The 26,210-nt window shown below is 48.4% G+C and overlaps 2 protein-coding genes across 2 annotated transcripts in view; both read right to left on the bottom strand.

The window, feature by feature from the left end:
• LOC311239701 (E3 ubiquitin-protein ligase MARCHF6-like) overlaps positions 1-2,604 on the bottom strand; it is a 73,232-nt gene extending 70,628 nt beyond the window's left edge. Inside the window, exons 1-2 of the mRNA XM_084328110.1 lie at positions 2,572-2,604; positions 1,338-1,437 (exon numbers count right to left, since the gene is read on the bottom strand). Of these exons, the coding sequence (XP_084184236.1) occupies positions 1,338-1,437; positions 2,572-2,590 (119 nt within the window). The 5' untranslated portion in view covers positions 2,591-2,604. The remainder of the gene's footprint in view (positions 1-1,337; positions 1,438-2,571) is intronic.
• Positions 2,605-4,771: 2,167 nt separating this feature from the next.
• atpsckmt (fATP synthase c subunit lysine N-methyltransferase) lies at positions 4,772-23,744 on the bottom strand. Its single transcript, XM_084327017.1, has 5 exons — positions 23,568-23,744; positions 22,825-23,114; positions 22,361-22,498; positions 15,690-15,740; positions 4,772-5,653 (listed from the first exon to the last, which is right to left on the bottom strand). The coding sequence occupies exons 2-5, from the start codon at positions 23,101-23,103 to the stop codon at positions 5,414-5,416; spliced, it is 708 nt and encodes a 235-aa protein (XP_084183143.1). The 5' UTR covers positions 23,104-23,114; positions 23,568-23,744; the 3' UTR covers positions 4,772-5,413.
• Between the last annotated feature and the right edge of the window lie 2,466 nt (positions 23,745-26,210).

The following is a 26,210-nucleotide window of genomic DNA, read 5'->3' as shown; positions in this document are numbered from 1 at the left end:
AAGGGTTAACCTTCTGTCGTGTGGCAGTGAAAGGGTTAAAGGATGAAGAGGTGACATACGCTCCTGGTGTATAAACATGTCTCTTTAAAGGATGAAGAGGGGCCGTACCACTCCTGGTGGATAAACATGTCTCTTTAAAGGATGAAGAGGGGCCGTACCACTCCTGGTGGATAAACAAAAAATGATCGGCAAACAAAAATTCCGAGTATATCTGCTTAGAAAACGTAATTGTCGAATTCAATTATTTTTTATTTCTTCACGTGGTAAATACACAGGTCACAACATGTTTACAGGAACGTTTTGGAGTTGTATTTGGAGTGTATTTGGTGACTGTAGGGCACGTCAAGCTCAAACCCTCCCCACTTCCAGTGATGAAGCTAAGCTACGCTAACGGAGCCACTGTTCCCTAAGCTAAATGCACGCACAGAGACAAAAAAGGTATGTATCTTCTTGTCTAACTCCAGGGAAGATGTTAAATAAGCTAATTTCCCAAAATGTTGGAGTTTTCCTTTAAAGGATGAAGAGGTGACCTACTACCACTCCTCCTGGTGGATAAACATGTCTCTTTAAAGGATGAAGAGCTGACATACGCTCCTGGTGGATAAACATGTCTCTTTAACCCTTTCACTGCCACACTACAGAAGGTTAACCCTGCTGTTGTGTGGCAGTGAAAGGGTTAACCTTCTGTGTATTGTCGCAGTGAAAGGGTTAACCGTTTGGTAGTGCTGCAGTGAAAGGGTTAAAGGATGAAGAGGTGACCTACCACCCCTTCGAATCTCACCAGGTGGCAGTATCATCTACCTTTTGAACCTTTTCTTGTGATCCACTCCGGCTGTTTCCGCCTAGGAGTGGATCACAACATAGCAATCGGTGGAAGATTTGGTACCTCAGAGCTATTATTTCCCGTATGGTAGCCATGCTGCCCAATATACACGAGTAATTGCGATCACCATGGGATCGACTGGGATTTATTAATTTTGGAGTACTTTCTGACTGAGGTAAGGTCCATCTTAGGTAACCTGCTGGTATTCTTTTTAACGTAAAACATGCTTATTTGGGGTTTCGGGCGAACAACCAGAACGATTTGGGCATATTGCATATATAAGGGGCGATGGTTAGCGTGTAATAGTGCACAAACTACAGTATGTAGAAATTCTCGTTAGTCAGTGATGGACTATGAACAATGCCTGTCAAATGAGCCATACTATTGTCTCCATAGCTATAATACAGAACACATGATGGGTCTGCAAACATCGCTAAAATGGTCAATAACGCTGGCGCCATTGGGTAAAGAGTGGAAAAGGGCGTGGCGCTTAAAGGATGAAGAGGGGACGTACCACTCCTGGTGGATGAACTTGATGCTTCCGGTGCAGACACAGGGGTGGTACAGAGGCTTGTCCGGGCTCCCCTCCGACCGGCACACCCGGCATATGTCCGCTGTTAACAGACATCACATTTCTGTCATAACACATACAGTTTTTGTATACTGTGCAGGCTAAGGCTGGGCGACCATGGACAAAATATCACATCACCGTATTTATCTTAGTTTTGATGGTAACAGTATTTGACGATATTTTGTTGAGATAAATTACTGTGTGATATGACATAATTTGTAAATTTTTATTTAGAAATTAGGGGTGTCACGAACGACCAGACAGGAAATAAAATCATACATTCAGTCACAGGCTACAAAGTCAGCTTTATGATGTGCAGTAAAACCCCCCTTGGATTATGAAATCAGATTACAATAATCACCAGACATTTTGAGCTAGGGCTTGGTTTTTAATCAAGACCCCAGAAGTAGGCTAATCTAAAAGAAGTAATCAATGGATTAAATTAAAATCCCAGCTATTTGTGACTGACTGCTTGTAATCTGCAATCATCCTAGATGTTACAGTTTCACAGTAATCGGTCCAACATTTTAGCAGTCGTAAAACGAGTTTGTAAATGGACAGCTTTATCCTGCATGATGACCCCCATCTGACAGTGTGTGCAATGTGACTTCAGTCATATTATTATGGCGTGACCCTGTTTATTCTTGCCACGCATGGCAAAAATGCCAACAAACCATGATCACTGTTCTACTCCACCATACAACCTGTGTGCATGTGGAGTTGAGGATGACCAATATTTGTTAATTCAAGATTTTACTTAGCAAATTCGCTAAAGTCAACATTGTCTTATATTGTCAATATTGCTAGTTAAATAACGTTAACGTGTAACGTTACTATCGGATTGCGTTTAGCTTGGTAACGTTTAAAGCAAGTTTAACGTTAGTTTATGTCTGTTGTGAATGTCCAGCCAACACAAACACAACACTGGTGCTAACAGCTGTTTGAGAGCTAGCAGTCAGCTAGCACTTAGCTAGCAGTTAGCAACAGTTTAGATGTTTGTTTTGGCTAGTTAGGGACAATATATAAACCAATGGCACGTGGACTCGATTGGTAACTTAAGTTATGTCAGTCATGATAGGGAACACGTTTCTCCTCAAATGTAAACGTTACAGGAAAGCCGGTAAACTAGCATGTGAATAATAACACTCCAAGCCGGAGCTAAGCTAGCGTTAGCTACCTTCATCCGCGGTGTCCATCTTGATTGGCAGCCCTCTTCATGTCGCGTTCACGTGCTCCTCGGGAACTCGGATGATCCAAGCCGGCAAATAGAGAGGCCTTTCACAGAATGGAATGCCAGTTTTCCCCTCCATGTTGGAAGAAGCAACGGTTAATGTGTTGATATATAATAATTAATATTTGTATTTGTTATTATGGATCGTATAACCAGTAATATAGTAATAATAATAATAATAATACACTTTATTTGTATAGCACATTTCATACAGAAACTGCAGCTCAAAGTGCTTCACAACAGAAAAAAGACAGGCATAAAATGAGCACATAAAGTGCAGACATAAAACTGTAGAACAGGTTACTGTAACTAATAACTTCTACCACTGCACTGATATGGTTATGAATGGTTACAGGCAGCCATGTTGGAAGAAAAACTACTGCACAAACATCCCGTGCAAGACCTATATTTCGTGATGTTTTTCATCCAACCTATTTGCACACACATCACCAGGAGAAACGTTGAACTAATAACAAAGTAAACCATTTGAAACAGAAACTGTTGCTTAACAAGTTGATGCTATCGATTTTCTACTGCACTATTTTGATTGTGACTGAATTGGCCAAAAGAGACATCTATGCATTTATCCCAAGGAGCCATTTAAAAGGGTATTTGGTAGCTCGATCGCATGAAATGAGTGCCGTTATCTAAAATAAAAAATTAAATAGAAAGTTCGAACTCTGACGATTCTTGTCACGCCCCCCCCCCCTCAAATCCCCTAGAAACAACATTAAATCATTTCATAATAAGATTCATAAACTATCTGTGAGGCCATGTCCCAAAAATGTGTTGCACAGGTCCACCACTAGATGTCATCGAAGTACTGAGAATGACTAATCACACTTATAAATTTACCACGACAGGGCCAGTAATTTATTTCTCAATAAAAACAAATGCTCAAAGTGTAAAATATTATTTCGGCTCTCAATTATGATTTGTTATTGGTATCTATGAGATTATCAGCCATTAATGTTTCTATTTGTCTCAGTTTGTTAGGTCAGTGTTGTGTCAAATGAAGGCTTCTATGGAACCCAATACAATCTTCATAATCTTGGACTCAGATGTGCACTCATTTTACTACTGAATGTGTATAAATTAAACACAAAAAGTGACACTTTCCCTGTTTCTGAAGTGGGGTTTAGGATGTTGATTGTGCTTCACTGCATTTAGGCTCCTCTCTAGTTCCAGTCAAGTTGTTGATATTAAAACAATGATAATAAATAAAAATAAACTAGCGCCCCCTTTGAGCATCTCAATGCCTCCCTTTAAACAATTCTGCACCCATCGCCCCCAAACACTCTCTGAACGCCCCCTGGGGGGTTGTACCAACACTCTCTGAACGCCCCCTGGGGGGTGGTACCAACACTCTGAACGCCCCCTGGGGGGTGGTACCAACACTCTCTGAACGCCCCCTGGGGGGTTGTACCAACATTCTCTGCATGCCCCCTGGGGGGGTTGTACCAACACTCTCTGAACGCCCCCTGGGGGGGTTGTACCAACACTCTCTGAACGCCCCCTGGTGGGTGGTACCACACAAACACTATCTGAACGCCCCCTGGGGGGTGGTACCAACACTCTGAACGCCCCCTGGGGGGGTGGTACCAACACTCTGAACACCCCCTGGGGGGTGGCACCAACACTCTCTGAATGCCCCCTGGGGGGTGGTACCAACACTCTAAACGCCCCCTGGGGGGTGGTACCAACACTCTCTGAACGCCCCCTGGGGGGTGGTACCAACATTCTCTGCATGCCCCCTGGGGGGGGTGGTACCAACACTCTCTGAACGCCCCCTGGCGGGTGGTACCACACAAACACTATCTGAACGCCCCCCTGGGGGGTGGTACCAACGCTCTCTGAACACCCCCTGGGGGGTGGTACCAACACTCTGAACGCCCCCTGGGGGGTGGTACCAATACTCTGAACGCCCCCTGGGGGGTGGTACCAACACTCTCTGAAAACCCCCTGGGGGGTTGTACCAACACTCTCTGAACGCCCCCTGGGGGGTTGTACCAACACTCTCTGCACGCCCCCTGGGGGGTGGCACCAACACTCTCTGAACGCCTCCTGGGGGGGTGGTATCAACACTCTCTGAACGCCCCCTGGGGGGGGGGGGGGGGGGTGGTACCAACACTCTCTGAACGCCCCTGGGTGATATGACGAGGTAAGAGTAGGTAAGGGATATGTACATATATAGATATAGTAACTAGTAAGAGTAGGTAAGGGCTATGTACAGTATGTCAGTAATTGAACCCAGTTCACATCTAGTGCTCAAGGTTTATGTGGGAGGTGCTTGGTTACTCCTTGTTATATAAAAAAAAAAAAGGGTCTTGGCATCGCATGCCCCGTTTTCAGTACAGTCTGCAGGACATTATTATAATTTTTTTTAATGTATTTAATTTATATTAATTTAACCAGGCAGGTCAATTAAGAACAAATTCGTATTTACAATGATGGCCTGGCAAGAGGACAAAAGGGCCTCTCGAAGGGTAACAGGGAAAGGGGACAAAAATATATAAATAAACAAAAAAAGAACAATCCAGATGAGACTATTGGACACAGACGATACACAGAGGTCAGGGAAATAATCTAAACACACACCAAACAAACAACCAAATAAAATGACATGGTATGTAATACATGAAGCAGAACAGACTCATTTAAATGTCAGTTGAAAGGCTGGGTGACAGTTGCAGGTGTCTGAAAAACAGCTCTTCAATAGAGTCCTTATAGGTAGGACTCTCGAGGGGATCAACTCGTCCATTGTCAAGGTCTTCTGCATCTCAAACTGTTAGGACACGGTGGACGTGGTGGAGTCCCTGTCCGTGTTGGAAGCTTGCGTCTCCTCTTCTGCTGCTGTTGTCCCTGGTCGTCGTGACGATTTGAAGGTCTTGGCGTCGTACACCCAGACGGTGTCGATCCCCTGCCCAGCCGCGTGGTCAGGGACCCAGGTGGGGAAGGGGAAGCGACAGGCCACCACCCGGGCTGAGCTGTGGAGCTCCTGACCCAGCTTCAGCTCCAGCTGCTCCATCTGCACCACCAGAGATCACAGACTAGCATCAACAGTGGCTACTGGAGATTAGACTGCATTCAAATGTATTGTCATCATACAGCACAGTATTGTCATCATACAGCACAGTATTGTCATCATACAGCACAGTATTGTCATCATACAGCACAGTATTGCCATCATACAGCACAGTATTGTCATCATACAGCACAGTATTGACATCATACAGCACAGTATTATCATCATACAGCACAGTATTGTCATCATACAGCACAGTACTGTCATCATACAGCACAAGTACAGTACAACAAAGAGAAGTTTGGCACCCAACCAGAGTGCAATAGTAATATACAATGTACAGGTGATTAAACTGGGTATAAAATATAGAAATTAGTACTACTTAGTAATAGGGCTAAATATCAGATGTATGTAGAGTGTTGTGAAGGGCCAGATTAAACCGAATATATATATTTATTTGTATATATATATTTAATTGTATTTGTATATTCTCTAATATTCCCTGATATCCCTTGTATATTCCTTGTACAATATGCATTGAATATCCATTCTAGCCTACTGAACATCCCATAATAGTCTCCATTCTACTATTGGTCGAGACCTTGGTGCCAGGCTGCCATACCCCCCAGACCCAGTTCAAACGTACCGCTCAACATGTACGAACAAGTCCTAGTTCCGCGTAGGAATCTGGCTACCGCACCACTAACGGTACTATTTGTTCATAGTGCGTATATATACTGCGCTACTAAAGTAGGACTTCCTTTTCAGTCCAGTTTCTTACCCTCCAATAGAGTGACAGACGTAAAGCCTCCCCGCGACGCCACGTGTGGGAGTAAGGCCAAGTTCGGCCTACCATCGGTATTGAGACATCGTGTATATTAATATTTGAATAGTCATATTTGGCACTATATCGTCGAGTTGGACGTAGTCTATTAAGCTAATAATAGTCTGTTAATATATAGTGCTTCGTACGGTGAGAATACTACCGTAGCCAGCACCCCATCGTTTCGGGCAGAGAACTGGCTGCTTATCCAGGATGGTCGACCCCATGTGAGACTGCATCCGAGGAGCCCCAGAGCCGACGAGCGAGTGGACCTGTATACCGGATTATTCTACCGACGACAGCCCGCCTTCCCAGGCACGGATTATGCTTTGTGTACAGTGATTATTCCATGGATAAAGACCCCCGACACTGCCGTGTGTTGGAACCCCCCCCCCTGGAGAGGACGCAAGGTGAGGAGACGCTCTGCAAGACGAGGTCGCTTCACGTCTCTCCCCCGTGGACCGGAGAGAGCCGGCTCACAGAGAGTCCACCTGCTTTCATCTGTGGTCCAAGGATCGCTGGCGCACCGAGCTGCACAACTGTGGGTTCACCCAGGATACCCTTGGCCGGACGAGGCAGCCAGACTCTACCCCCCCCCCCCTCCTACTCCTGTTGTCTTACAAGCGACCGGATTAACCCCCCTAGTGTATCCAGTCTTATAATCATTAAAGTATCATTGCTGTTATTCCTTAACTATTCCAGGTCGTATATTTACCGCCTGCGCCACCAGAGATTGGACATTCTCTATTGATATACCAACGAATACTCTTTGCCATAAAAGTGCATACTATTTCAATTCATAAATGTAATTAAGTGATTAAGTGCTTGCTCTACACACCATTGCTGTGTAGTAATAAACGCATACTTCGACTTCGTACATTTGTGTTGGATCCGTTTCATCTACGTGAGAGTGTTTATCATAATATATTTATGCCGAGTACTGGGTGGCCGAATATATAGTACAAAGGTAGTGGTAGTAAGTATCATATCTAGTAATACAGTCAGGGAATTGTACCCCTCAGTTACAATTGGTCCTTCGAGCCGGATGGTAATTAGTGTAATATTAATATAGTGTTATTAATATTGAAATGGCCTATGATGAACACTCCACGAAACGATCCTCCTAACCAACGCCCGCAGCGCGAACGACGGCTCCCTCAGTACTTAGAGGCTTACGCTGTCAGTCAACAACCTAGTCTTCTACTAACAGTAAACGCGGTAAAACTAGAAAGTAAAAGTATGTCTAACCCCAACGCCCAGACTACCCCGACCATAGAGGCCCCTACGGGTTCTAATGTAACTGACCAAGTTCACGGTGGGGACCAGTGGGAACCAGACATGACTTCACACCCCGCCAGTACTGAAGAAGTAGTCCCCGATGAGTCCCGGGAGGAATACAACGCTACCGAGAGAGAACTCGGCACGGAAGAAGACGGGGAGAGCACCGTGGAGATAGAGCTCCAAGGCTCCGCAAGGAGTACCCCGAGGGAAGGCTCCCCTATACAACCGCCTTCTCCCAGCGAGGCAGAGAGGACCCTACAGCAGGCCTTCCTCATCAGCCTGAACGCCGCTGCTGAACGCGACCGACTGCAGATCCAGCAGCGGAGCGAAGAAGAGCATATACGTCTAGAAATAAGACGCATTCAGAGGGAAGAGAATGTGGCCCGAGACCGAGCAGACAGCCAGCGAGCAGCTGCTGGTGCTCTACGGGACGCAGAGCGCGACAGACAGCAAGCGCAACTAATAGAACAGCTGATCAGACGGACAACACCCTCTCCCTCCGCCAGAGGCTCCAGGAACTCGTCTAGACACACCTCCAGGGCGGCATCCCCTAGCCGAGTAAACAACCCTGAACTTGACCAACAGACGAGGTCTATACCCCCCACAGACCACCTCCCCCCACCGGTCCAAGCGAGACCTAGCAACCGGGAAGGAGCAGCATATCCTGTGGAGAGGCTAAACCAGAGACTACAAGCACTGGATGACCTAACTGAAGACGAAGAGGAAGAGGAGGAGAACCACGCCCGACGACAGCACAGTACTCTACCGGACCAGGAGGTCCGGTACAGCCCAGGCTATACTCCCGCGGAGCTGCGCTACAGACCCCCGACTCTATACCCGGGTGAGCACGACGCACGACCCGCACCGAGGAACAGCACCTGGACAAGCGGGCCATGGTACACTGCCGGTACCAGCCCATACCAAGGAGCGGGAGGAGACTCGCCTAGGAGGCCTCTCCCCCAACGCTCGCCGATGTATCCACAGTCAGCGTCATACATTGGCCCGCCTATGGTACCCGACTTCACCCAAGAGAACCGGGCCCAGTATACAGAACTCCGCATGTGTCTGGAGACCATGTTGGTGGATGTATTGGATGAACGCCATAAATACGCCATCCTACTGAAGCACTTAAAAGTACCCCGCGCACATAATATAGCGCTCGCCTACGCGACTTCCACCACCCCATACACAGCAGCGCTGGTAGCATTGGACCAGAGGTATGGGCGCATATGGGATTACGTGATCCAGGAGATCCGACACATCGACCGCTTACCCCCAGCAATAGACAATCGAGCACTGGACGACCTGTCCATCAGAGTGCAGTCCCTGGTAGGGATGTTGGGAGCGCAGAGAGAGAAGGGGAGGCATGAACTTTACGCCAACTCAAATGTGGAAAGGATCTTGGAGAAGCTGCCGCCCGCTCGACAGGAGCGTTTTAGGCGGCAGAGAGACCACCGAGACCCGAATGGCCCCGAACCGAACCTCCTCGATCTAGCAGACTTCCTGGCGAGAGAAGTCAGCAGCCTACGGCTAGATACATTCGGACGGAGCACCCCTGGCTCCAGAGAAGGAACCAGACGACTAAATGATGGAAGAAGATCGGTGACTGTGATGCACCAATCGGAGTCAGTACCGAGCAGCAGGAGCCACAGTACCCCCTCCAGAACGGAGAAGTGGAAGATAGTGTGCCCCTACTGTGAGAAAGAACACTGGCTAGCGCAATGTGACTCCTTCCCCAAGCTGAACGCGGAGGAAGCAAGTCAATGGATAAAGTCCAACAAGCGCTGTTTTCGCTGTGCGCGCTCACACATGGCAGCCGAATGCCGCTTAAAGAAAAGGTGCACCAAGTGCGATGGAGCCCATCTGGACATACTTCACGACAGTAACAGACGGCGCCCTTCACCCGCACCATCCAGCAGCAAAGCGAGCGTCATGTACATCGATCCCGCCAGCAGCAGTGGAGCCCGAGTACTCCTAAAAGTAGTGCGTGTGACACTAAGCTACCAGAATAAAGTCCTGGACACTTACGCCGTCCTCGATGACGGGTCAGAGAAGACCCTTCTGCTCGCCTCCGCTGCGGCCCAGCTAGGGCTGCGGGGAAGCGAAACCCAAATGACAATTCGGACAATAAGACGAGATTTGAAGACGATAAAGGGCGAGAATGTCTCATTCTCTATCGCAGCAAGCGGCCAGCCTGAGCGACGGTACCAGATTACAGACGCTTTCACCAGCCAAGAAATAGGACTGTCGCGGTACACATAACCCGTCGCCAAGCTGATGGAGAAATATGCACATCTGCGCAAGTTACCGATCCCGCTCATAGACAATGCTATGCCGACCCTGTTGATAGGCTCCGACCATGCAGACCTCATTGTCCCGATAGACCGGGTTCATACCGGACCCCGAGGCTGTCCTGCAGCAGTCAAGACCCGTTTGGGATGGACTCTCCAAGGCCCGCTCGCCAAATCTCTCAACCGAAGTACAGCCACTAAATGTCTCCACTCCCGAGTCACAGAGGGAGAAACCGCACTCCTGCAACACGTAGAGCGGCTATGGACCTTGGAACAAATGCCCTTTAAGAACGGAAAGAAAGACATTCGCTCTAAAGATGACATTTACGCCATTCACCTCCTCGAGACAGGGACCAAGAGAGTCCCGGTCAACGGCGTGTTGAGATACGCCACGCCACTCCTGCGGCGAGAAGGAATGCCTACTTTCCACGCCAAGACAGACGCCACAGAACGGTACCTGCTGAACACGGAGCGGCGCTTAGCCAAGAACCCCGCCCAAGAGAGTGTATACCGCGCTGAGATTGAGAAGCTCATCACAGCGGGACACGTCACAAAGATGGACATTAAAGAGGCTGACCAGACCACTGAATCGTGGTACGTGCCTCACCACAAGGTCCATCACAACGGTAAAGACCGCATAGTATTTAACTGTAGCTACCAGATCGGATCCCAAAATCTGAATAAAGAGTTACTGCCCGGTCCCACACTCGGCCCCTCCCTACTCGGCGTTCTACTCCGCTTCCGCCAGGAAAAGGTGGCCATCAGCGGGGACATTAAAGGAATGTTCCTGCAGGTGAGATTAGTAGAGGAGGACAAGCCCCTGTTACGGTTCCTATGGAGAGAGAAGCCAGGAGATGAGCACCCAGCCATCTACCAATGGGAAGTCCTCCCCTTCGGAACGACGTGCAGCCCCTGCTGTGCTACATTTGCACTACAGAAACATGTAGCAGAGGACCCAGCAGCGGACGAAGAGGTCCGACACAGCGTAAAGAACAGCTTCTACGTAGACAACTGTCTACAAAGCCTTTCAACCCAGGAAGAAGCCGAGGCTCTCCTGATTAAACTCCGCGCCTCATTGATCAAAGGCGGCTTTGATCTCAGGCAGTGGGCCAGCAGCGATCCGCAAGTACTGCGCAGCCTCTCCTCCGAGGACAAGGCAGCCAGCAGCGAGACCTGGATGGCTACAATCCCGGGAGAAGCCCAGGAGATGACCCTGGGATTGGTGTGGCGATTCAAAACAGATTCGCTTCACTACAGACACAAGCCCCTGACTACGGAGCAGGGAAGGCCGGCGGCGGCGCCGACCACCAGACGGAGTGTGTACACAACACTCGCCCGACAATATGACCCGCTAGGATGTATTCTACCGTACACCACCAGGGCAAAAATGATTGTACGAGCATTGTGGGACAAGGACCAGGGCTGGGACGACCCCATTCCCGCACACCTTGCATCCACCTGGAGAGAGTGGGAGATGGAGCTCCACTCACTCCCAGGCGTTAATATGCGCCGAAGCTACTTCCCAACCACGGTGAGGCCAGAGACATGTAAAATGGACTTACACGTCTTCAGTGACGCCTCAGAGGTCGCATACGGATCAGTAGCCTACTTGCGGGCCCAAGAAGAGGGGGGAGAGATCTACACAGCATTTGTCCTCGCCCGCTCGAGAATAGCCCCACGCAAGCAACAATCTATCCCACGTCTAGAGCTCTGCGCAGCCCTAGCCGGAGCGCACCTAGCCACGCTCATCCAACGTGAGCTCACCATACCGGTGTCTAGAACAATCCTGTGGTCAGATTCCACGACAGTACTCGCCTGGATCAAATCGGACTCATGCAAGTACAAAGTCTTCGTGGGAGTCAGAGTCACCGAGATTCAAGACTTAACCGAAGAGTTAACCGGAGAAACAGAGTGGCGCTACGTTGATACAAAACAGAACCCAGCTGACGTCATCACCCGGGGAATGCCCCTAGATGACCTCACCCGTCGCAATGTCTACAGTGACGGCCCAGCATTCCTAAAGCTCCCGGAAGGAGAGTGGCCCACGCCTATCCCGAGGGAAGCCAGTCAGGAGGAGGCTGAGAACAAGAAGCCTGTGTTCTGTGGATTGAGCACTGTTATCTCCGCAGACCCCAACATAGATGATTGCACTACCATAGAGAGTGCACAACAAAGGACATTCCTGCGGCACCACCCGGAGTGTAAGTCCCCCGCTGAAATGTCAGCAGCTAACTACGAGGAAGCAGAATTGCTTCTACTGCAGCGAGCCCAGAGAGACTCGTTCCCCGATGAATTGGCCTGTCTACAGGGAGGAAAGCCCGTCCCATCCGACAGCAGATTAATTCATCTGGCCCCCGAGAGCGACGCTCATACCCTCATCAGAGTGGGTGGTCGCCTACGCAGAGCCCCCAATCTACCGGATGACATTAAATACCCGATCGTATTGGACAGCCGACACAAGGTCACAGAGCTGATTATAAAGAAATACGATGAGGATGTACATCACGCAGGAGCAGAAAGAGTCTTCGCGGAAATCAGACGTCGTTACTGGATCCTACAAGGAAGAGAGGCGGTACGACGCTTCCAGCGAACATGTCTAGACTGCCGCAAGTGGCGCGCGCAGCCCAGCATACCAAGGATGGCTGACCTTCCTCCATGTCGCCTCCGAATCGGTGACAAGCCATTCCACTCAACGGGTATGGACTGCTTTGGCCCGCTGCACATAAAGAAAGGAAGAGGAACCGAGAAGCGGTGGGGTATTGTATTCAAATGCATGACCACCAGAGCGATACACATCGAGCTTCTCCCGACCATGAGCACAGACTCATTCCTTATGGCCTTCCGTAGATTCACATCACGGAAAGGAAGACCGTCTACACTATTGTCCGATCATGGGACAAACTTCAAAGGCGGCGAAAGAGAGCTGAGAGAGAGCTTCCAAGCTATGGGCCCAGAACTTAAGACCCACCTCGCTCCAGCACAGATTGACTTCCAATTCAACCCCCCAAACGCACCCCACTTCGGTGGTACTTGGGAACGGGAAGTGCGTTCCATAAAGACAGCCCTGTACGCAGTACTTGGGGCCCAGACTGTGGCGGAAGAAGTCCTAATGACAGTCCTCACGGAGAATGAGGGAGTATTGAACTCTAAGCCCCTCGGCTACGTCTCCAGCGATGTGGCGGATATCGACCCAGTTACCCCCAACACACTCCTGATGGGGCGGCTAGATCCCGCGTTACCCCAGACAATGTACCGGCCTGAAGAAGCGAACGGCCGACGAATGTGGAGGTACAGCCAAGTATTAGCCGACAAGTTTTGGAGCAGTTTCCTACTGCACTACCTACCGTCTCTACAGACCCGCCAGAAGTGGGTAAAGGAGAGAGACAATTTGACAGAAGGAACAGTCGTCATGATTATTGATCAATCACTGCCCAGAGCTATGTGGCCGGCCGGCCGCGTAAGCAAAGTGATCACCGGTGCCGACGGCAAGGTCCGAGCAGCTGAAGTGCTTGTCCAGGGTCGCACTTACACCCGTCCCGTGGCGAGGCTCATAGAACTGCCCCGACTCCCAGACACAATCGATGATGACCATGACCCTATAACCCTATGACTTTGTGAAGTTGACTGACCCCTACAGCAAACCCTTATGTGTAAATAGACAACGCGATTAATCTGTCTCTGCTTAACTGATTAGGTCTGGGACCAATCATGGGGTGGCTGTTGTGAAGGGCCAGATTAAACCGAATATATATATTTATTTGTATATATATATTTAATTGTATTTGTATATTCTCTAATATTCCCTGATATCCCTTGTATATTCCTTGTACAATATGCATTGAATATCCATTCTAGCCTACTGAACATCCCATAATAGTCTCCATTCTACTATTGGTCGAGACCTTGGTGCCAGGCTGCCATACCCCCCAGACCCAGTTCAAACGTACCGCTCAACATGTACGAACAAGTCCTAGTTCCGCGTAGGAATCTGGCTACCGCACCACTAACGGTACTATTTGTTCATAGTGCGTATATATACTGCGCTACTAAAGTAGGACTTCCTTTTCAGTCCAGTTTCTTACCCTCCAATAGAGTGACAGACGTAAAGCCTCCCCGCGACGCCACGTGTGGGAGTAAGGCCAAGTTCGGCCTACCATCGGTATTGAGACATCGTGTATATTAATATTTGAATAGTCATATTTGGCACTATATCGTCGAGTTGGACGTAGTCTATTAAGCTAATAATAGTCTGTTAATATATAGTGCTTCGTACGGTGAGAATACTACCGTAGCCAGCACCCCATCGTTTCGGGCAGAGAACTGGCTGCTTATCCAGGATGGTCGACCCCATGTGAGACTGCATCCGAGGAGCCCCAGAGCCGACGAGCGAGTGGACCTGTATACCGGATTATTCTACCGACGACAGCCCGCCTTCCCAGGCACGGATTATGCTTTGTGTACAGTGATTATTCCATGGATAAAGACCCCCGACACTGCCGTGTGTTGGAACCCCCCCCCCTGGAGAGGACGCAAGGTGAGGAGACGCTCTGCAAGACGAGGTCGCTTCACGTCTCTCCCCCGTGGACCGGAGAGAGCCGGCTCACAGAGAGTCCACCTGCTTTCATCTGTGGTCCAAGGATCGCTGGCGCACCGAGCTGCACAACTGTGGGTTCACCCAGGATACCCTTGGCCGGACGAGGCAGCCAGACTCTACCCCCCCCCCCCCTCCTACTCCTGTTGTCTTACAAGCGACCGGATTAACCCCCCTAGTGTATCCAGTCTTATAATCATTAAAGTATCATTGCTGTTATTCCTTAACTATTCCAGGTCGTATATTTACCGCCTGCGCCACCAGAGATTGGACATTCTCTATTGATATACCAACGAATACTCTTTGCCATAAAAGTGCATACTATTTCAATTCATAAATGTAATTAAGTGATTAAGTGCTTGCTCTACACACCATTGCTGTGTAGTAATAAACGCATACTTCGACTTCGTACATTTGTGTTGGATCCGTTTCATCTACGTGAGAGTGTTTATCATAATATATTTATGCCGAGTACTGGGTGGCCGAATATAAAGTACAAAGGTAGTGGTAGTAAGTATCATATCTAGTAATACAGTCAGGGAATTGTACCCCTCAGTTACATAGAGAGTTGTAGTATTAATATGTACAGTGATACAGGTATAAAGACACTATGGTAGTAAGTTGTACTGGCCAGCAGCATAACTAGAGTACATAGATATCCAATATATACTGTAGATATATATACGGTAAGAATAAATATATATATATACGGAATATACAGCATTATTGTACATGCTATTATACAGAGTTATATGCAGATGTATAAGTAGATATGCGCTAGATATATATAGAGTTTACCCATCCCTAATACAGAGAAGTTATCACAACATAGAAGTAACTTCCTAATCCAAAACATTAAGACATATCAAAATCATATTTAACTTTTTAAAGCCCAATTATTAACTTTAAGACTTTTTAAGACCCACGGGAACCCCGAGGACAATTAGTTTATTCAGTCATGAAAATATACCTCATAGTTTCTTCATTTCTCCAGACTCTCCCAAAACGATATTTTATCCAGCCATTCACCTGCTAAGAATAATAATAACTCACCATCTGAGGGACTCCAAATATGACAACGTTGGAGTACTGTGCAAAACTGACCTGGAGAGAGAAGCACAAAACACTGTAAATAAGATGAGCAAAGGAGACCTGCTCAGTAACATCACTGTGAGTGGGGCCAGGTAAAATAGAGAGAAAATAGATATTGAATAGTTTAATAGTAGACCGGGAGGACGCAACCCTCTTTGCGCCACCCCTGTGCCTCAAATAGATCCGCTATCAGCTCTATCTTTAATCTTTCAAAATGTTCAGTTGCCATCGCTATCAGCTCTATCTTTAATTTTTCAAAATGTTCAGTTGCTATCGCATGCACTCATCTGTGTTTCACTACACACATGAGTGCATGCTTACCAACTGTCAGTCTGCAACACTACTATCACCGACATCTAAGAAGGGAGATCCCCCCTTGAATGGCCCTTCTAAGGTTTCTCTCCTCCACATTGCCTGTGGTGCATTTTTTCCTATTGCTAGGTTTTAGTGAGTTTTTCCTTACCTTCGCGTGGGGTACGTCTGGGAGTGTTGCATTTATTTAAAAAATGTTGGACCTTATGGTGTTCTTGTTTTGTTCTTGACTTATTGTGATGTTTCTTCTTGACTTGTTTAAAGAAGACGTGTCCGGCCCATGGGGACATTAACGTGTGTTGTCGGGCCTTACAAATAAATTTGATTTGATTTAACTTTAATACATTTTAAAGGTGCTATAGTTAACAGTTGTATGTATGTATAGTGAACAGATAAATAAAGAAAAGAGCCTGAGTTGCGGCCCATAGTTAAATGATAATAGGTTCAGCCAGACATCTCACAGGATAACGTTTGATTGATTGATTGATTGATTGATTGATTGATTGATTGATTGAAAATTGTATTCACAGATTGCAGAATGGGTACAATACAGTACAGCTCAATACACACAATTGTTAAGGGGATGCAGACCAGAGAAAGACTTTCGTCTTGTTTACATCAGGGTCCCCCATTTTCAATTCATCATAACGTGCCAAGCATCTAGATAGAAGACTGCATCCTACTGAACAGTGAAGGAGTGAGTACATTCTGAGCAAAAGGGTTTTTAACTGGTTAAAGGAACGCGCCAACATTTTGGGAAATTAGCTTACCGTCTTCTCCAGAGAGAGACAAGAAGATAGATACGTTAGCCTAGCTTAGCACAATGAATGGAAGCGGACAGTGCCGGTTAGCCTTCGGGAGAGGTGTTAGTTGGACAATGCGTAGACATAGCAAGGAGTGAGTACATTTTCCTCATATCTTTTACATTCAGATTTAATAGTATTGCCTATATTTATGTCTTTCTACTATTACCCTGCCCATACCTGTACCTACCCTTGTAACAGTCACAAATGTGCCTATTATATTTTTTGTTATTATTTAGTTGCAGTGCCATGTTTGGTCACTAAGTGGCGCTTGATTGTTTGTACCTGATGTAGCAACAGGTTTCATTTGATTTAACTTGAGCAAGCCAGTGACTCTCTTCACTTCCTGTCCACCTGTTGTCCAGTACAGTGTTAACGTTAGGTTATGACTATAACCAAGTTCTGTTAGTTAGGGGCGATGCTTGGCATCACTACTGCACTATCTCGCGTACGTGCACGCGTACTGAATAAACCACAAATGTACCTCTAATACCAGTATTAGTCTGACCACACCCCTCATCAGCTTACCTTCATAAGCAGGTGTGTGGTCACCTGCTCTCCTCCTTCCCAAGCTTTCACCACAAGGTGAGGACAAGGGCCGCAGCGGCCGTCTGATGCCAAGCATCGCCCCTAACTAACAGAACTTGGTTATAGTCATAACCTAACGTTCTGTATCGTTAGTGGCTTAGCTTGGCATCACTACTGCACAAGGGAGGCCAAGCGGAGCCACTTGGCTGACAAATACACCCCGCTGACAGCCCCCCAAAACCATCAGAACAGGGAGGGCCGAGCCCCCCGGACCCCCCCTAATGGAGGGTAGCCCCCCTATTAGGGACGTCACGGGAGGGCGACGGACCCGACCGTGCGAAGAGGCACTCAAGCAACTCAACGCACAGGGTGAGCAGACCGTGGCTTGACCCCACGACTACACACACGCACAACCCGCATGCCACCCGGGAACGAACGGAGGAACAACCTCGTTACTGCCCCCAGAATCACGGGGTCAAGGGCAAACCCGACCCCGTGGCAAGGCCGTAGCAGCGGAGCACGAAGGAAGACCCAGACCCACCAAAAGGACTGGACTCCCTAGAATGGGGGCCCGGAGAAGTCCATGATGCCAGCATCAAGACCCCACCAGGTGGGCACGTAGTGCCCCGCCCCCCACATCGCCAGCGTATTCGGACAAAGGCCCCTCAGTTACTGCACCTGGTATTCCCAGGCGGAACCAACCAGGCCAGAACCTGCCCAGCTTCCGAGATCGGACGAGATCGGGCGTGTTCAGGTCGGCATGGCCGTAAGCCGAGCGGGCCCCGTCCCCCCAATAGTACACCGCCTGGCACACTGACCCTGCAGAACAGGCAGTCAGCATGGCCGTAAGCACACAAAAAAGGTTAACCAACGGAAGCAGGCAGCGCACCGGGGAAAAACCAGGCAACAGGCTGTTAACCCTAGCCTGGAGACTGCGGACGAGACAGGCGCCAGAGGGGACAGCTGAACACAGCCGCCCCGGCGGAAGGAGCGTAAGCTGGCGGTGTTGCATGACCAAGCCTCCATTTAACAACCCCCACCCAGAGGGGTCGAGGCAGAGAAGGCTGACACGATTGGCAGACGTCATGAACGTGCAGGGGCACCCTCAAACGGTGAACCCGGGAGTTGACACTGCTCCAACACACCAGGGAATCAACCACCTCGGTGTTACCCAATGCGGTGGTTGTTCCTATAACCCCTCAAGAAAAAACTCCAAAACACACCTGCGGGTATACACCGGCTATACCGCAGTACAAGTGTTTCAGTTTCCAAAAAGGGTTAACCCAGGCCTACGGGTCGCAAACATCACTTCGGACCGGGCCTGGCGGTACGGGAAGCACAGGGTCACCAGAGGAGGTCAAAAAACCACCCCCACAGGCCCCTCTTCGCCATGCGTGAGAGAGGAGCGAAAAATAATGGAGAACCAGCCCCTAAGCACACCGTACCTGGTATTCCCCGGCGGTCTCCCAACCAAGTACTAACCAGGACCAACCTGTGTAGCGGCCGAGATCCGACGAGATCGAGCGCGTACAGAATGGCATGGCTGTAAGCCATGACGACAGTGCTGAGTAAAAACATACCCAACCAGGGTCTCCATAGCGCTTAACCCTGTGACACCCAGACCGACCTGGCATTCTTCCCCCTGAAAAAAGCCCAAGTCCCTCAGGGTACCAGAACAGCAGATCTGCATCCCCGGCGGACAACGGGTTCAACTGATCTGGACCAGCGTGACCAGAACCAGTCCCGTGCCCTAACCACGCCGACATGCCTACCCCAGGAGAAGGGCAGATATGCGTGTTGATCTTAACATGAAAAGAAGGCGCCACCCAGACGTTCGGACGAACCGCGCCTGGTGGCCCACCCCAAGGGTGTGAGACCCCACTACATATGTTCAGATCCATCCCGTCATCATCCCCCAGACATGAACGAGAATCCGTCGACAACCCACCCAGGTCATGGGATGTGGTCGTCGGAAGAGGAAAAAACCCCCATCTCAGTTGCTTTATAAAAACGCTGTTTCAACCACAAGCAACCAAGGCGTGCCAGTCAATCGCCTGTTTACAGCGAGCTAGCACTATACGTGCGTCGGGACACACCCCCATCAATGAACAGGCTATTTAGACCTGTCATTGAATCCCCAAGGCGCCCAGGGGAACGACAAGAGGGGTGTGACACTCCCTAACTCCAACACTTCTGGAATAGAAAGAAGGAAGCATCAACAGTATGTATCCCAGTCTACACAGCCGGGGTAAAACATTTTCACATTTTTACATCCCACCACCCTCCCATAGGAAAGAGACGGGGATCCCCAGAGAGACTTCCCACGCGAGCTGTACAGATTGAAAAGAATATATTGCACCTTGAGCCATGTAAAAAACTGGTTTTAGGGCCTCCGGGGAAGAGGCACCGAACCCATACACACTCAATAAACGAATTGAATCGAATATACATACAATAGAAAAGGACCCTTCTAGAGGGTCCACTCACTTTGACAATCTGAGGAGGAAGGCTCTGTACTCTGATGGAGGCTTCCTCACATGGAAGAAGGAGTCCGAACTCACAGAAGGCCTGAATAGGCGCTTGGTGAGGAGGAGCCCTGACCACCCCCCCTGAAAACAGATCCATCACATGGACCTGAACAGCACACGGAAGTCCTACCAACAGAGACGCGCACGGTGACGTACTCTATGGCGGGGGAATTCCTGCGGTGCACACGCCCAATATACCAGGCCGTGGGACCAGGAACTCCCTCCCCCCCCCCCCCCCCCCCCCCCGTAACGTGCCGAACCGCCACGTGACGGGAACCTTGAAGGACAGGGGGTGTACCCCTGACCGACAGAACAATGGGGAGAGGAAAGGTTACCAGTTCACCCCTTTACGACCCCACACCCATGATACGACGTAACGACAAAAAGAGAATATGACACAGTCATAGTCAGCTCTATGAAGCGTTTCACAGCTCCACACAGCGCATGAGCTAACCTGCTATCTGATTTTTACTAAGGAAAAACACAGAATAGAGAGGGCTCTAAGAACCCCGGTCCCTCCCCCCCCAACCCCGTACCTACCCGGAACGCAGATCAGCGAAGTGCAGTCACAAGACACCGTAGAACACAGCCGTCCTGTGTTGTTCGACCCGGGCAGCGTCGCCGCTCCAACCAGTCGCTACAGTCCTCTTTGTTGACGCAATCCCCGTCCAGGCCCAGGGCAGGGTCGACGAACATCCCCTGTCAAGGATGACGTCGTGGTCAAGAGTGTAAAACATGTTAAAATCAAAGCACGTTCAACAGAATAGCATCAAGCTAACGGCTGCTCCAACCGTTCGGGTGCTATTGCTTCCGCTCGCGAGACGCCGATCTAACGACGCACGCGATCAGAAGCGAGCTCCCGGCGGCGCGCGAGAAGCTAAGCTACCCCGCGCCAGGCCACTAATAGTTGGCCTCAAGCAGGCCATGCAGCGATCCAGCAGGCTAACGCAGCAGTTAACAGCTGACCGGCTAACCGTAAGCTATGAACATGTAAACAATGACATAACACTCACCCAGACAGGCCGCCGTTCTGAACCTCTCCTCCCCTTTTAAGAGAAAAGAGAAAACAAGATGTCCGCACCGCTTCACAACGGTGACATTACCACATCCGACGGATCAGCACAGTACCAACTGGCCTGTGTAGCTGACATTGAACATGAATCTGCCGCTATCGCACATTACATGCACATATCCCCTCGTGAAGGAATACTCTCATTTGGATATGAAAGATGGGGCCTTAACACGGTGACAGAGAGAATCCACTCGTCCAGAACACACAGGGATCACCAGTGTCAATGGTCGCGGCCCACTAGTTAAAACTATAATGGTCTTCAGACCAAGGTCTTCTGTCGCCTAGGTGGCTAAACAAAGGACCCTAGCCTGGGGCCGGTTTCCATAAACTTTGTCAAGTAGCCCCCATAGCACTAACAGACAAGTGGAGCCCGCCAGCAAACACTACTCACCCAACCTGGAACGCACCGCTTCTCACAACAGCGGCATGTCCGACAGTTCAGCTGTGGCCTGACAGGTTTCACCCCAACAAACACAGCAAGGAACTGCAGTTGAGAAGCATGCAGCGGCGTGCTCCCCATACGAAAACCGGTGGAGGGTTTTTAGAATGATCATCATCTTCCAGACACTCCAGTACGAAGACAATATCGCCGTATTTTCTCGAAAATAGCGAGAGAGAAAATAAAGATATGAAGTCAACGTATCCTTGTTTCCCAAAGCTGTTCCTAATCCAATTTCTTCCATCATGGTGTCAAGTGTGGGGATCTACCGAGGCACTTCTTCCTTGTGGTGAAAGCGAGAAGGAGGAGAGCAGGTGACCACACACCTGCTTATGAAGGTAAGCTGATGAGGGGTGTGGTCAGACTAATACTGGTATTAGAGGTACATTTGTGGTTTATTCAGTACGCGTGCACGTACGCGAGATAGTGCAGTAGTGATGCCAAGCTAAGCCACTAACGATACAGAACTTGTCTAGTTCTCTAGTAAGGATGTGGCTAGTGTCTGTGAAAACCATGTGTTGATATAGTTAAGTACATTGAATGAATGCCGTATGACCAGGCATCGTATGGTCATAGGGCTAACTTTATGTTTTGTTAATAATAAATGGGTATGTATGTACCAAATCCCCAAAACGACAACATCTGATTAGCTATTTGAAAAGCTATCCTGGTGCGGTTATTTTCATGCTGACAATAATATTAATAATAATAATACATTCACATCCACAGGTCTGAGATGTGACAGGACAGTAGTCTACACACTGACCTTCCACAGGTCTGAGATGTGACAGGACAGTAGTCTACACACTGACCTTCCACAGGTCTGAGATGTGACAGGACAGTAGTCTACACACTGACCTTCCACAGGTCTGAGATGTGACAGGACAGTAGTCTACACACTGACCTTCCACAGGTCTGAGATGTGACAGGACAGTAGTCTACACACTGACCTTCCACAGGTCCGAGATGCAGAAGCAGGTGGAGCGGTGGACCCCCTCCCTCCAGGCCTTGTAGCGGGAGAACCAGACCAGCCACGGGTTCAGTTCAAACCCGGACGCACGGAACCCATGCTTGGCGGCGGCGATCACCTGGAGGGCAAAGACAAAAGACGTTCAGAGACTAGTATAGGATAGAACGGTGTGACCGGTGACCCCATGATCATATACCGTATCTGATGTGTGGGTTGGAGGTGAGTGGGGATGGGGGAGAGCAGCTACTTGCTGGCCACAACTCAGGCTCAGCCAAGAGAGGTCTGGAAACATTATCACTATGATTGATTATAGATAGATAGATAGATAGATAGATAGATAGATAGATAGAGAGAGAGAGAGAAAGAGAGAGAGAGAGAGAGAGAGAGATAGATAGATGAATGGAGATTCATAGCACAATGAAAGCAGAAGTAAACATCACTTACTATCCTCCCGTCTCCACTCCCGATGTCCACTAGGGTCCCGGTTCTGGCCTGCAGCACCTTGAAGACGTTTTCCACCTGTGCCGTGGTCGCAGGGACAAAGGGGAGACAGACCTTCCGCAGCGCAGGAGTGACAAACGGCGCAGCGACGGCGTAGAGGGCGATCAGAGACCCTCCTAATATCCCTGTGACAACCAGACCCACACGTTTTCTCATTCCGCTCTCTTTTGGGTCACATTGAGGCGGACTGGTCTCCATAAAGATCTGCTCCTGTTGTGCCATAGTCGTTGATGCTTAATCAAAGTGTAGATTAGATTAGATTAAAATGTAATTGTCATCATACAGCACAAGCACAGTACAACAAAAATAAATGTGGCATTCAACCAGAGTGTAAATGTATATATAAATTAGTACTACTGAGTAAAAGTGCTAATCAGATGTACAGAGTTGTAGTATTATTATGTACAGTGATACAGGTATAAAGACTTATGGTAGTAAGTCATACTGGCCAGCTAGTAAATAGTAAGAGTAGGTAGGGATATAGATATAGAGGCCTGAGATATAGTCTAGTATCTAGATATGTAAAAAGGATTATATGCAGGCATGTACAGACAGATGTGGATAATATATACACACGATACGTATGAATATATATATTATAATATATATAAATGTATAGGTATACAGCACTATTGTATGCTATCACACAGAGTTATATGGTACATTAATTCATTCATTCACGTTACCTCGTCTTTGAGTGAGCAGCACCTTCCTTTGCCAAGCAGCACCAGTTCTTCCTGTCAGCAGCAACAACGTCGGATTTTCCTGTCACTATCCAAACAGATTCCTCTTTGAATTAGCGAAATTCGAATTCATATTCCTAAAAGTGTGTGAGACCTTGACACGCGTGCGTCTCTGTTATCGTTCCGAGTGGATTCCATGGACACTTGGACAGCGAAATATGTGGTTCCTAGATGAGGCGCGTTATTCTTTTCCTAGCCGCATTTCTCGGAGACGCTCTCTGATTGGCCACTGACTGACGCTCTCTGATTGGCCACTGACATGTTTGCCCAATCGCGTGACGAGCTGTGTCTTTGCCCATTTCCGCGTCGAACAGCCTGCAAACTACCTGGCGTTAACTTCTATCGCCATGCTCTAAAAACAAAATTACAAACATCTCAAAACAAACTGGTCAGACTACTGCTTGACCTTACTCCTAGAACCCACCTCACCCCTGCCCACTTTGACAACCTAGGATGGCTTAGAGTAGACGACAGAGTACAACAACTTGCAATGGGCCTGGTCTACAAGATACACTACACGACCAAGGTACCCATGTACATGTCAAAATACTTCCCAAAGGTCAGAATACCACGATCACAACACCAGAGGGAGCTCCACAAATCATGTTAAACCCAGATTCGGCTCAAATAAGGGACTAAACACGTTTCGCAATTATGCCACATCAATGTGGAACGCCCTACCCAAAGCTGTAAAGGAATGTGGATCACTACCCACTTTCAAAACCTCTCTCAAGGGACACCTACGGGAGACTGCAATTCAACACTGGCCCCTGTAAATATCCTAACCCAACCCCCTCCAATGTACAGTCATTTACCTAGTATGGTTTTGTCAATAGTTCAATGTACAATTTTGTTTGTTTGTACAGTGTCTCCTCCCCCCCCCCCCCCTCAATGTACAGTATTACTTGTTTATACAGTGTGCCCCCCCCCCCCCCCCCCCAACCACCTCCAATGTAAATTACCCAGTATGGTTGTCAATATCCCAATGTACCCAACCCCCCCCACACAACCTCCTCCAATGTACAGTTTCTACGTCAAATGTATATACTCCATTTTCTTGACTCCTTCTGTATCACAAACAGTACTGTATTTGCAAATCTGGTATGTCATAAATGTATGCAGGACGCTCTCTGATTGGCCACTGACTGACGCTCTCTGATTGGCCACTGACATGTTTGCCCAATCGCGTGACGAGCTGTGTCTTTGCCCATTTCCGCATCGAACAGCCTGCAAACTACCTGGCATTCTATCGCCATGCTCTAAGACAAACTCTAACCTTAACCAACTTCGAAAGAGTGCCTAAGCTTAACCGTCGAAAGAACTTGCCGTCACGCTCTAAGACAAACTCTAACCTTAACCAACTTCGAAAGAGTGCCTAAGCTTAACCAGTGTAGAAACAGGCGTCGGCCAATCAGAGAGCGTCTCCGAGAAATGCGTCTAGAAAAAAAATAACGCCTATGTGGCAGTCTCTCCCTGATGTAAACCGTGTCAAACGTGCCAGAGTGCTGCTCAGGGGTGCAGTGCTGGGCATACGCGGTCAAACGACGTTTGGGCTTCGTCACTGAGGCAGAATTGCACACATCCTATTATTATGCAAAGTCTAGGTGATAAGTGCCGGCCAGCATTTTCATAGGCACAGGGGGCAGCATAAAAAGAAATATTATAATTTTTTTTTTTTTTTTTGCTTTGAAATATTATAGTGAAATATTTTGCACTGAGCTGATGGGAGAGATAAAGGAGCTAAAAGACCTTAATCTGGAGAAGGAACAAAAGATAGCAACGCTGGAAACCAAGGTGGATGAATTGGAGCAATATTCCAGATTAAACAACATCATCATAAACGGTCTGGTGACTAAGCCAAGGACCTATGCCAGAGCTGTGGCAGGGGTTGGTGGTGAACCCACGGATCAAGATATTGAAACGATTGAGCAACAAGTGATCACCTTCATGGCTGGTAAAGGAATACAGATCAACAGTGGAGATATAGAGGCATGCCACCCTCTACCACGAAGAAATAAAAAAAATCGCCCAGACATAATACTACGCTTTGTCAACAGGAAACACAAGATTGCAACGCTGAAACAAGGTAAAAAACTGAAGGATACAAATGTCTACATGAACGAGCACCTGACGAAAAGAAATGCAGACATTGCCAGACAAGCAAGAATACTGAGAAAGCAAGAGAAGATAAAGTCTACCTGGATGGCAAACTGCAAGGTGTACATCAAGCTCAATGGAGATTCCCTGGAGGAAGCAAAGATATTGCTCATCAGAGACCTCTCTGAGATGGACCAGTACCAATGAGGACAAATACAGAACAATATAACGACAAAACAACAAACAAGGTACCACTCTATCTCATCATGAGGAATCACAAGACTTTAGTTATCTGTGGTTGGAGCATTCGTCCCTGGAAGAGGTGAGGAAGGTTCCTCTCCTCAAGGCCCCCCTCTCTGAGGATGGCCTGTTTGGTTCATCCATCGAGGTGTCGGCGGCCTGTAAGGCGATGGAGGAGCAGCGGTCGATCTTGGGCCGTCACTTTTTCAGGAAAGAAAAGGGGAGAAGGCGGCCTGGACCCCTGCCCCC

Source organism: Notolepis coatsorum (genome assembly GCF_963971535.1).
Source record: "Notolepis coatsorum genome assembly, chromosome: 13".
NCBI classification, from domain to species: domain Eukaryota; kingdom Metazoa; phylum Chordata; class Actinopteri; order Aulopiformes; family Paralepididae; genus Notolepis; species Notolepis coatsorum.
This window is presented reverse-complemented; position numbering and strand designations above follow the sequence as displayed.